Source organism: Gossypium hirsutum, chromosome A13 (assembly GCF_007990345.1).
Source record: "Gossypium hirsutum isolate 1008001.06 chromosome A13, Gossypium_hirsutum_v2.1, whole genome shotgun sequence".
Taxonomy (NCBI): Eukaryota; Viridiplantae; Streptophyta; class Magnoliopsida; order Malvales; family Malvaceae; genus Gossypium; species Gossypium hirsutum.
The window spans coordinates 103,543,693-103,557,481 of NC_053436.1; the positions used below are offsets into that span (position 1 = coordinate 103,543,693).

Sequence of the window (13,789 nt, forward strand, 5' to 3'; positions counted from 1 at the left end):
CAGTCACACGCCTGTGTGTGAGACCGTGTGGAGCATACTGACTTCAATTTAATTTCAATACCAGGGGACATACGGTAGTATAGCATGATCGTGTGTCGCACACGGCTGAGACACACGTCCGTGTCTTTGATCGTGTGGACAAAAATAGGCCATTTGCAAAGCCAATTTGCCACCCATTTTGCACATACCTACACAAGCTCATATGGTATCATTTTAAGTCACAATTATGCATCCAAACTTCATCAACCAATACACAAACACTCCAAATCCATATCAACCATTTCAATACTCAAATCCATATTATTTACCTATCCAAATATCAAGCTATTTAACTTACTTTTCTAAGCATAATTCATATGTATAATTCATTAGACAAAACTAATCCAAACATTCATACCAATTCAATCCCATTCATTCATTACAGGTCTATTACCAAACATTATAAGTATATCCATTTTCACATTCATAAGCATCATCAAATTCATCATTTTATGCCAACTCAAATGGCCAAAATACATATACATCAAACATACCAAACTGACTCAAGCCTATACATGCCATATACCATATTTACAAAGCATCAAAATTACCAACAAGTTGATTGATAGTGTGACGATGTTTCCTGATGATCCCCGAGTCCGAGTTAGTTTCAACTATCTATATAATAGGGAAGGAACACACAAAGTAAGCTTAAAAAGCTTAGTAAGCCATAAAGAAATAAATTATCTTATGAAATATCATCATTCCCATCATATAGACAAATTATGAATAAGCACATATAAATTCACAAACCTTTCTCATTGTATATCTATTCAAGAAACACATGTAAATTCAACAAATACTTCTCTTTTCGATACTCATATGAATCTCATACGTACCTGTATCACTTAATTCAATTACACATTCTTTATCGTCTTAACATTGCCCGTTGAACATTTTAAAATCATTAAGGATACTCAAAAATCACATATAACTCATACAATGCCATATCCCGGATAAGGTCTTACATGTTATCACATATAGATGTCGATAGGCCAACTATGGTCTTACACGAAATCAAATAATGATGCCAATATCCCAGACATGGTCTTACACGTAATCTCATCTCGGTAATCCTAAAGTCATGATATTTGTATCCTATACTATTCCTGAGGTTCGTACTGGACTTTCAGATATTGTAACCCTGTCGATCCTTGCTCGTATTTAAACATTCGATATTCAATGTAGTTCAATAACAAATAAACATATATAATTCAATTTAAAAACATTTATTTGCATATGAACTTAAACATTTATTTGCATATGAACTTACCTCGTATTTGGGATACACGGACCAGATCGACTATTCGATAACCTTTAATTTTCCCCGATCTAAATCTGATTTCTTTCTTTCTTGATCTATATACATTCAAAATTAACTCATTTATTCATCAATTCATTCAATTCAGTCCAAAAACACATATTTAGGCATTTTACCTTTTGCCCCTAAAGTTCCACATTTTTACAATTTAGTCCTTAACACATAAAAACACAAATTACACAATTTCTTTCTAAATTCATGAGTTCTGAATTTCTATAGGGCCCTTAGCAGCCCTAAACTTTCATTTATTTTACATTTCAACCTTTCAATTTACACATTTCACAATTTAATCCATTTTTGACATTTTTGTCAAAAATCACTTTATAAAACATGAAAATCTATCATAAAAATTTCATATTTCATCATCAAACACCAAAGAACACCTAAAATCATCAATAAAACTCTTAAAATCTTTAACAGTTTCAAAAATTAAGGTATGGGCTAGCTAGAACACGAAGCAACGATCATAAAAACATAAAAATCATAAAAACACTCACCAATTGAGTTACCAAGCTTAACCGAATTAACAAGCATCCATGGAGTTCTTTTATTCTTATTTTAAGTGGTTTAAAAACAATAAAGAAGATGATACTTTAATTTCCAAAACATTAGAGAAGATGATACTTTAATTTCTTTTTGTTTTATTATACATTTCAACTTAATTACTAATTTAACCTTAAGCTTTAACCATTATAAATTCTTTATAATGTCCATAAATGTCCACATAAACAACCAATGGTATATTTGCCACATAAGGACCTTTAATTTAAGGTTCTATAGCTATTTAATACATTTAACTAATAGAACATACATTTTACACATTACGCGATTTAGTCCTTTTTACCGAATTAAGCATTCAAACAGTAAAATTTCTTTATGAAACTTTCACACACTACAGGAAAATAGGACTTTAGCAGCGTTTTTAGTGGCGTTTGGGTAAAAAACGTCGCAAATATTATACATTAGCGGCATTTGCAATAAAACGCCGCAAAAAACTGAGCAACAGCGGCGTTTTTGGTCCAAACGCCGCTAAAAACTGAACAATAGCGGCGCTTTTGAAAAAACGCCGCTATAGGTCAAGGTTTTAGCGGCACTTTTGGAAAAACGCCGCAAAAAAGTAATTTAATTTATGGGGTTATGGTTTAGTGTTTAGGGCCTAGAGTTTAGGGTTTGGGGTTTAAGGTTTAGAGGTAAATATGGTAAACTACTTAACTTGTGTATCTTGGATTTTTTTATGATATAAATCTAAATAAGATAAATATAAATTATTATTTTAAAAATATATATATCAAAATGGGTTAAATCCCAAAAGTATACATGAATAATGGTTTAGTGTGCAATGGGTTAAATCCCAAAAGCATAAATTATGAACATAATTATTGATATAACATCATTTTATATTTATATATTGCATACATAAATATTTATATTTATTCAATATAAAAATATATCGATGTATTTATTTTTTAAAATGTGTATGATTAAATCAAAATTAAAGTTTCAATTATACATTTAAACCACAATTAGAATTTCACATCTACAATTATACATTAAATCGAAATTCATATATAATTCTGAGATGTATCTCTATCAAAATTTAGGTGTGTACATATAATTAAATATCTAATTATGGTTTAAGGGTTGGGGTTAAGGGTTTATGGTTTATGTTTTATGGTTTAGAGTTTAGGGGATAGGGGTTATGATATAATGTTTATTATTTTGGGGTTTAGGATTTATAATCTAGGATTTAAGGTTTGGCGTTTGGGGATCAGGGTTTAATTTTTAGCGTTTAGGGATAAATGTATGGGGATCAGGGTACAATTGTATATATGAACTTTAATTTGATCTAGTTCTTGTAAATTATTAATACAATTATTGATATAACATCATTTTATATTTATATACTGCATACATAAATATTTATATTTATTCAATATAAAAATATATTGATGTATTTATTTTTTAAAATGTGTATGATTAAATCAAAATTAAAGTTTCAATTATACATTTAAACCACAATTAGAATTTCACATCTACAATTACATATTAAATCAAAATTCATATATAATTTTGAGATGTATCTCTATCAAAATTTAGGTGTGTACATATAATTAAATATCTAATTATGGTTTAAGGGTTGGGGTTAAGGGTTTATGATTTATATTTTATGGTTTAGAGTTTAGGAGATAGGGGTTATGATATAATGTCCATTATTTTGGGGTTTAGAATTTATGATCTAGGATTTAAGGTATGGTGTTTGGGGATCAGGGTTTAATTTTTAGCTTTTAGGGATAAATATGGGGATCAGGGTAAAATTGTATATATGAACTTTAATTTGATCTAGTTCTTGTAAATTATTAACACAATTATTGATATAACATCATTTTATATTTATTTATTGCATACATAAATATTTATATTTATTCAATATAAAAATATATTGATGTATTTATTTTTTAAAATGTCTATGATTAAATCAAAAATAAAAAACTTAAAAATTTAATACTTAAAATTTTAGTTTATATTTCAGTTAAAAATATAAATATTCAAAATTTAAAAAAAATTCAAAAAATGATTATCTCAACAAAAAAATTGTGAAAGGAAAAAATAGGAAAAAATATGTTAAAAATGGAAAGAATATTAAAATTGAGTTATAGTGGCGTTTTTATTAAAAACGCCGCAAAAAATCCGAAAATTAGTGGCATTTTTTTAGAAAACGCCACAAAAAGCCATTATTTTTTTATAAAAAAAATCCCGCTCACCCCAAAAAATTATTTTTTGGTTCCCCGCTCGTTAACCAAATCCCCCAAATAAAATTTATGTACTTATTTCTTTTCCCCGTTTACTCTCAAAATTTGCCCCCAAATTCTTTTTCCTTTTCATTTCACTGCAATGAATTCACCCACCATAGCTACTCCTTTTCTCTCGATCTGTTAGGGATTTAAAGAAACAAATGGAAGTCGAAGAGAAGGAGAACGAGGAAGAAGAAGAAGAGGAAGAGAAGAGGGGGAGGAGGAAGAAGAAGAGAGTGAAGATGAAGGGACTAAAAAGGTCAAAGGTAGTAGTAGAAAGGGGAGTTCTAGGAAATCTGGTCGAGATTCGGCTGAGAAGAAAGAGCCAGTGACGCCTAGCAGTGATAGACCTACAAGGGAGAGGAAAGTCGTAGAAAGGTATTCAGCTCCTTCTGTTGCAAGGTCTTCCTCGTTTAAAACTGTCAATTGAAAAGGTATGCTTTCTTTTCTGGGGTTAAGGCATGGCTTCATCGACTGCACCACTTCCGTCCAACAATGGTACTACCATTGATCAAGGAATTGCTTACATTCTCCTTTTACTTGCTCTGGCGATTACCTATCTCATCCATTGATGATCTTTTTTTATATTTTATTTTTATTGGGATATGAGCTATAAATGATTTTTTTATGTATTTTCTCCATATATCTAATGAGAGAAATTGCAGCAATTTTGTATTTTTCTTCTCTCCTATCTCTGTGTTGTAAATCTATGCAGAAAATAAATCCAGTTGAGAATTTGAGATCACATAATCATTTTACTATATATTTTTTTGCTCCTTGTGGAATTTGGAATATATTTAGATTCATATGACCAAATCGATAGATCAAAACATTTGTATAGTAGCAGATGATTCTTGACTTCTTATCCCTCTTTTTTGTTTTTAAATGAGTAAAGAGTGCATTTTATTTCCCTCTTTATTCTTACATCTTCCATAGAGAGACCACCTTGTCGAGGAGCTGATTGGCTGTTAATGTATAATTAAATTTATAAGATGTAATATTTAGCCAATTGCTTAGTCTTGTAACTTGGGCCATTTTTGACTTCATGTACATATTTTTGTTAGATTCTTTTTTCCTTACTTTTGTTTTTTATCTTGCAGGTTTTTATTATGGCTGTGCTTGCCATCTTTCCACTTGTGCCTAAAAGTCTTTCAAATAGGGCTTATCGGCTTTCATTTATGGGCACTGCTTGTTCTTCTGTATACTATTTGTATGCACTATATGGGGTAAACATATTTCTACTGACTTGTCATACATTTGGTAAATATATGATAGTTTTATGGATAAGGAAAGTGCCTGTTTGGGTAGCTGGGTTACATTGTTTCTTTACCTTCTTTTTTTTTTTTGGGTTGTCTGTTTTAGTTTATTTTGTTTTGAGAGAGTCCAGGCCTTGTTTTAATTTTAATAATAATCCAACCATTCTTTTTTTCAAAAAAAATATACATATATATGATAGTTTTTTCTGTTGAACCTATTCTATATGTTATGCAGAGGCCAAAAGCATGGACTTTACAAGCTGTTCAAGTGTATTTTCAATCAGTAATTACAACCAAAGATTTTAACTACTTTATTTACTGCCTTACATTTGTCACTTCACATCTTTGCCTTAAATGTAAGCATTCTTCTGCTCATAAACACTTTTTACATTTTTGCTCCTGAATTCTCTTTATTATTATGTAGTATGATGAATTGATATGGACCTTCACTGCAGTTACTTTGATTCCCATTTTATGCCGATCACTCGAACGCATTGCAAAGTTCTTAAGGCATAATTTTAGTCGTTCTACCTTGTACAGGTAGACCTTTATTCAGATAAACTATCTTCTGTATTACAGTGTTCTTTAGTTTTTTTTTAATTAATCTTGTGATCAGACATTAATGTTTACTACAAGAAATTCAGTTAAATTTGCTGGGTGATACTTCTTACTTTTCATGTATTTACCTTTTTGTTTATTAGTGATTCTTTGGATGGCAATGGCATGATAGGTGAGTTCAGTACCTAGTTTGGTTATTACCTAAAAACTAGTATTGGAGAACATGACTTATCAGTTAGATACTTATTGATCCTTTGGTCTTTGCTTATATATTAATGAATTTGTTCTGCTTGTGCTGTATGATTTTTATGCATCTTATTATTCAGGAATGAATTATTTTGACCTGTAAAAAGAAAAAGAGTTGAAATAAGAGTTATTAGTTCTCTCTTTTTCCATTTTTAGTTTTAAATGATTTTGAATATAAAGTTTCTTGAACTTGTTTATATTATTTTCTTTGCATATAAAGATTGGTATTTGATGTTTCTTCTTGGATTGATCTTCAGATATGTCCTTTCCCTTCCTAGTGCTTCTGTCCCCATTTTTCTCTCTTGCATTGTTCGTATCAATGATATGTTCAACTTCATATAGATCATGGAGCTGTTACTTCATTGATGCAAACAATGCTTTTAGTAATTTTATGGGGAAAAAAATTGAATACGAAATAGTTTTGTATAGAAAAATCTTTCTCAACATCGAATGCATTTCAAATGGTCTAAACCCTTTGTGCTTTGCTTTTATCCATTTTATTACATGAATTAAAATTCTTAGCTTTTTGTTATGGGTATCTAATAGGCAAAATGATTTGCATGCAGATATTTACAGATGCCAGACAGTATGTCATCCACTTTGGAAAGGCTGATCCCGTCTTAAAGACTGGTCCTGCTAGCATGGTAATTTCTGCATTAGAGATTGAAAGTTTCTAAGTCTTCTTTTGTTCACAAATTTATTGGTTTTGTTGCAGATCCAAGAGTTGGATGTAAGCCGTTCACTGACTCTATCAGAGCGAGCAATTGCTGTTGCTCTTGCTATTTCATTGGATAATGATTACTTCTCTAGGCATGGTGGCTAGTAAGAATCATTGTCAATAAATTGATCTTAGTATAACATTTTTTCCCTAGGCCATCACATGATTCGGGCACTTTTTGCTTCTATCTACTTGTCTTTTTCAAATGAAATCTAAGTTTTGCATGATATGTCTAGGCTGACATGTGTTGTGTGAGAGTCGTTCTCTGACATAATTAAACTAAGACCTTTTTTCTTGGGTTCAAGAGAGAGCGTTAAGTTCAAACATAAGATCTCTAACCAAATATCCCACCTTAAGTATTGGAATTATGCCCCAAGACATTCGGAACTCTAGGCTTGAGATGCAACTACTGCAGTTAACATAGGAATGCAGTCTAAATGCACTACATATTAAGAAATTTATGTTGCATTTCCAATAGCTGACTACATTCAGTGAAACGCTCCGCTTGGATTATATTTTAGCTGTGTGGATGAGGATAAAGCAATAGAAAGTTAAAGATTTTGAGTACTAATTATGGCTATATTATGCATCATGTGTACCAAGGGAATCCCTTTTGTTGCAATGGGGGAGTAGATTGATTCCTTTGTTTCTCTTTTTTCAAAGAGACCAACAGTTTGGTGTTGTAACGATCAGGCGTTTTCTATTCCATGGAAATAATGTATATATGCTACTGTTGCTACTATCATATACATATCAAAAACTACATCCAGTTTTGTAATAGTCTACTTGCATATTTGCATATATTTAATAATAATCTCATGTCAACTAATTATTCTATTTTTTATTTAATTGTTTTGTTTTCAACATTTTATTTTTATTTGAGTTGAAAGAAGAAAAATACTAATTGCACTTTTGACTTTGAAAAGAGAATATTCATTAGCAGCTTAATCAATTTAAATAATCAATGTTGATATTTCACATGGGAATGGATATTTAAATCTTATATTTTACATGGTTATGATTTAAGCCCTTATTTCATTTAAGTAACTTCATTATAATATCTTATTTTATTGATATTTTTATATTTAATCTAATTTTTATTATTTATTTTAGTTTTAATTCTAAATTTTTATTTTTATTTTAATATTTAAGATAACTTTGAGTTTTAACTTTTGGATTATAATTGTGTTATTAATTTATTATTTTAGATTTTAAATTTAAATTCATTAATTTTTATATTTAGTTTTTAAGATAAAATTTTAAAATTTTAACTTAATTAATATTTTTTATCCTTAAAAAAATATTTTTAATTAAATAATATTTATTTCTATGATAAATATTATATTATGTTTTATTTTATTTTTAATAAATATTATATTCATTAGCGGCGTTTGTGGGAAAAGCGCCGTTAAAGGCCTTGACCTTTAGCGGCGTTTGTGGGAAAGCGCTGCTAAAGGCCATGATCTTTAGCGGCGTTTTTTTACATAAACGCCACAAAATGTTAGCGGCGCCGTTTTTAGCGGCGTTTTTTGCGGCGCTTGTAAAAGCGCCACAAATAGTTTTAGCGGCGCTTATAGGCTCAAAAAAACGCCGCTAAAAACCTGTTTTGCTGTAGTGACAATAATTATATCATGTTGTAAAAATTTAAAATAATATTAAAATAATTTTTTGACCTCGAATTTGTTGTTCCAAAACCACTGTTCTGATTTAGCTAAAACCGAGCTATTACAACTCTCCCCCCTTAGGGATTTTAGTCCCTGAAAATCTTACTAGTGAATAGGTTTGGGTATTGTTTTTTTATAGAATCTTCGGGTTCCCATGTAGCTTCTTCAACCCCGTGCCGATGCCACAAGATTTTCACTAATGCTATTCTTTTATTTCTCAACTTTTTGATCTCACGAGCTAAAATTCGAATATGTTCTTCATTGTACGATAAATCTGGCTGAATTTCAACTTTGGTTGGGGAAATGAAATGTGAAGGGTCAGATCGATATCGTCGAAGCATCGACACATGAAACACGTTATGTATTTTCTCTAACTCAGACGGTAAAGATAGTCGATAAGCAACTTCCCCGATTCGTTCAATAATCTCATACGGTCTGATAAATCGCAGATTTAATTTCCCTTTTCGACCAAACTGCAATATCTTTTTCAACCGCGAAAATTTTAAGAACACTTTATCCCCGATCTGAAACTCAATATCTTTTCCTTTCAAGTCTGCATACGATTTCTGTCTATCCGAAGCTGCTTTCAGCCTATCGCGAATTACCTTCACTTTTTCTTCAGTCTCTCTGATTAGATCAACCCTATGAATCTTACTTTCGCTGAGCTCACTCCAGTACAACGGCGTTCGACATTTACAACCGTATAAAGCTTCGTACGGTGCCATTTTAATACTTGATTGAAAGCTATTATTGTAAGCAAATTGAATCAACGGTAGATATTTCTCCTAGCTACCTTCAAACTCAAGAATGCAACAGCGTAATATATCCTTAAGTATTTGAATAACTCGCTCGGATTGACCATTCGTTTGCGGGTGAAACGCAGTGCTAAAATACAGCTTTGTACCTAAATCTTCTTGCAGTTTCTTCTAAAATCGCGATGTGAACCTTGGATCTCAATCTGAAACAATAGATAGTGGCACTCTGTGTGATCGAACAATCTTTGAAATATACAACTCAAACAATTTAACAAGTGAAAAATATGTATGTACAGGAATGAGTAGATTTCGTTAATCTGTCAACCACAACTCAAATCGCATATTTTTTTCTCGGAGATAGGGGCAAAATCGAAACAAAATCTATAGTTACTCTGTCCCATTTCCACTTAGGAAACATAATAGGCTGTAATAAACCTGACGATACTTGATGCTTAGCCTTGACTTGCTGACAAATCAAACATTTCGAAACAAAATCTAAGATATCTCATTTCAAACCATGCCACTAATAATGATGTTTCAAATCATTATACATTTTCGTACTCCTCGGATGTAAAGATAAGCGACTACTATATGCTTCATTAATAATAATCTGAATCAACTTTGAATTTCTTGGAACACATATTCGATCTCTAAATCTCAAACAATCTTTGAAATCAACTTGAAACTCTGAATCAGAAATCGACTCACACTGTACCCGTTTTGCTTGCAGTTCATTATCAAACTTTTGAGCTTCACATATCTGTTGTAGAAATAACGCTCTCACTTTAAACTCAGCTAATATCGAACCATCGTCAGGCAAAGCCAATTGTGTGTTCAAAGCACGTAAAACGAATAAAGACTTTCGGCTCAAGCATCAGCAACTACCTTTGCTTTCCCTGGATGATAGTCAATTACTAATTCATAGTCTTTTAATAATTCTAACCATCTCTGTTGCCGCAAATTCAAGTCTTTTTAAGTCATCAGATATTTCAAAATTTTGTGATCGGTATAGATATGACATTTCTCACCGAATAAGTAACGACGCCAAATTTTTAATGTGAACACTATCGCGGCTAACTCTAAATCATGCTCCGGATAGTTCTTTTCGTGCGGCTTCAACTATCTCGAGGCATAAGCTACAACTTTACCTTTCTGCATCAAAACACAACCCAGGACATTTAATGATGTATCACTAAAAACTACAAATTATTTACGTGACTCAGGTTGAACTAACACTAGGGCCTCTGTCAATAATGTTTTCAACTGTTCAAAGCTCTGCTGACACTTTTCTGACCACTCAAATTTAACATCTTTCTGAAGCAATTGTGTCATCGGAGTTGCAATCATCGAAAAACCTTTTACAAACCGTCTATAATATCCCATTAGTCCCAGAAAACTGCGGACTTCAGATACATTTCTTAGAGGCTTCTAATATATAATCGCAAAAATTTTGCTCAGGTTAACTCGAATACCCGTGGCTGAAACTATATGTCCCAGAAAACCAATCCTTCGTAGCCAATACTCACATTTACTGAACTTTGCAAACAATTGTTTATCTCTTAAAGTTTGTAACATGATTCTCCAATGTTCGGCATGCTCCGATTCATTACAGGAGTAGATCAAAATGTCATCAATAAATACTAATACATATCGATCTAAATACGTCCTGAAAATCCGGTTCATCAGGTCCATAAAAATAACAGATGCATTTGTTAGTCCAAAAACATAACAACCGTACCTTGTCCTAAATGCAGTCTTTCGCACATCAAAATCTTTAACTCGCAATTGGTAATAACCCGACCTCAAATTGATTTTTGAAAACACTGTTGTCCATTTTAACTGATCAAACAAATCATCAATCTGCGGTAAAGGGTATTTACTCTTGATTGTCACTTTGTTGAGCTATCGATAGTGTATACACATTCTCATCATGCCGTCTTTCTTTTTCACAAATAACACTGGTGCACCCTGAAAAGAAAAACTCGGTCTAGTAAAACTTCTATCTGTTAGTTCTTGCAACTGAGTTTTCAATTCTTTTAACTCTGTCGGTGCCATTTTGTACGGAGCTATCGATATCGATGTTGTACCCGGTACTAATTCAATACTAAACTCAACTTCTCTGATAAGTGGTAAACCCGGTAACTCTTCAGGAAATACATCTGGATACTCACACACAACTGGTACTGATTCAATCTTTGTTTCAGTCACTTTCATTTCAAGAACATAAGCAAGATATGCTTCATACCCCTTTCTCACAAATATCTGAGTTAACATAGACGAGATCACAACTGGTAAGCTATTTAGATCATCATATTCAATTCTAATAGTCTCATTATTCTGGCATTTTAGTTCTATTGTCTTTCGTCTACAATTCACTATAGCAGCATGCATCGTTAGCCAATCCATACCCAAAATCACATCAAATTCATCGAACGACAATAACATCAGATTAGCCTAAAAACATAAATCCCGATGCATTAACGGATAATTCTTGTAGACTTTATCAACCAAAACACATTTGCCTAAGGGGTTCGATACTCTAATTACAAATTTAATAGACTCTACCAGAAAAGTCTTACTAAATATTAAATTCATGCATATATAAGAATGAGTTGATCTTGGATCTATCTGCAATCGCATTACTATCATAAAGAGTGAAAGTACCGGTGATAACGTTTGGTGATGATGCCTCCTCCCGTGCACGAATAGCATAAGCTCGGGCAGGTGCTCGTGCCTTAGATCTAACAGTAGAATCTCTCGTAACACATTGCTACCACTCGTATTTCCTGTGTTTCGAGGTGGTCTCCCTCTAGTAGCCGTATTACTCGGTCTCACATTCTGAACTTTATCTTTCTCATCTGACTCAGGGCAATTCTGGATGAAATGTTCATGCGAGCCACATCTAAAATAGGCTTTATCATTTAATCTACATTCTCCAAAATGTCATTTTCCACATCGTCCACATTCAGGTTTATTTGGTCTAACGTTATCCACACTAGCCACTGACACAACTAGAGTTTTTGAACTCGTAATTTGTTTCCCACGATCTCTACTAGAATATTCCACTGGTCTATTTGATCTGCTAAATAAATCTCAAGATTTCTTTGATGAAAAGTGATAAGGCTTACTCATTGATCTTTTTTTCGAGTCTCTAGCTTCTGATTCTACTTTCCTCTTTTCTTTACTAAGATCTTCGGCTTTACAAGCCCTTTCAAACAAAACAACAAATTCTTTCAATTCAAGAATTCCAACTAATAATTTTATATCTTCGTTCAACCCTCAACAAACAGTTTACACATAATCTCCTCAGTAGACACATACTCTTGAGCATACTTACTTAACCGTACAATTTCTTTTTCATACTCAATGACAGTCATCTAGCGTTATTTCAACTCTAGAAACTCTTTATGCTTCTCATCGAGAAATCTTTGACTAATGTACTTCTTTCGAAATTCAAATTGGAAAAACTCCCAAGTAACCCATTCTTTAGGAACCACAGATATCAACGTTTTCCACCAATGGCACAATTATCTCTTAGCAAAGATACAACACATTTGATACATTTATCAAGAGTGAAAGATAATTCATTGAATACTCGAATCATATTTTTGAGCCAAAACTCAGCTCTCTCCGCATCAACATCAACAGTAGCCCGAAACTCTTCAGCCTCATGTTTTTGAATCATATTTATTAGTGGTTTGTTCAATCATATTGGATTTATAACTTGAGGAATAACATGGATTTGTTAAGGAATAGGTGGGGGTAGAGGTTGTTGAGCAGTCGGATTCGTTCGAACGAACTCCGTGAGCCACTCGTTCATCATCTAGAAAAAGGCTTGTTTAGCCTCTCTCTCGTGGCTACTCGTTATAGGTCTAGAGTCTGATGGTGCTGCTCCTTGAGGAGGAGCGGACGCATTACTCTCTACGTCATCAGTCACAGCTCGTTCAGGATCCATTACTATACGAAAACACAATTTAAGCTGTCAGTAATCATCACACTATCGCAGAATATATATGGCATGCATAGCTAGACTCACACACACGATACGTTAGTCCTAGAATCTACTAAATCGTAGCTCTGATACCAATAAAATGTAACACCCCTAACTCGTATTCATCATCATAATAGGTTTACGAGGTATTACCGATCAAAACATAACACATAGCTTATATTTATCAACTTTAAGCAATCATTATCATACATCATTCAGTACAACCACATTGTCTTTTATGAGGGCCTACGAGGCCTTAAATATGCATTATAAATGGTTCGGGATTAAACCGATAACATAAGAAAATTTTAGAAAAACTTCAAATTTTTTCAATCATATATGGGTCACACGCCCGTGAGAACAAGTCGTGTACCTCACATGGCTAGTAGCCATGCCCGTGTCTTAGGCCGTGTGAAAATAGGGCATACATACTAACTTGTATACACGAC

General features: G+C 32.5%; 1 protein-coding gene across 9 annotated transcripts; it reads left to right on the forward strand.

The window, feature by feature from the left end:
- Nucleotides 1-4,140: 4,140 nt before the first annotated feature.
- On the forward strand, nt 4,141-7,759 carry LOC107893199 (uncharacterized). Of its 9 annotated transcripts, none has more exons than XM_041085523.1 (7): nt 4,141-4,650; nt 5,253-5,378; nt 5,644-5,764; nt 5,864-5,948; nt 6,110-6,138; nt 6,779-6,856; nt 6,928-7,759. In XM_041085523.1, exons 1-6 carry the CDS (start codon nt 4,648-4,650, stop codon nt 6,823-6,825), a joined length of 411 nt encoding a protein of 136 aa, XP_040941457.1. In that variant the 5' UTR covers nt 4,141-4,647; the 3' UTR covers nt 6,826-6,856; nt 6,928-7,759. The 9 variants fall into 9 exon arrangements, 6 of the variants coding, with proteins under 6 accessions (XP_040941457.1, XP_040941458.1, XP_040941459.1 ...); XM_041085524.1 differs by having other exon boundaries at nt 4,141-4,586; XM_041085525.1 differs by having other exon boundaries at nt 4,141-4,530.
- Nucleotides 7,760-13,789: the final 6,030 nt, after the last annotated feature.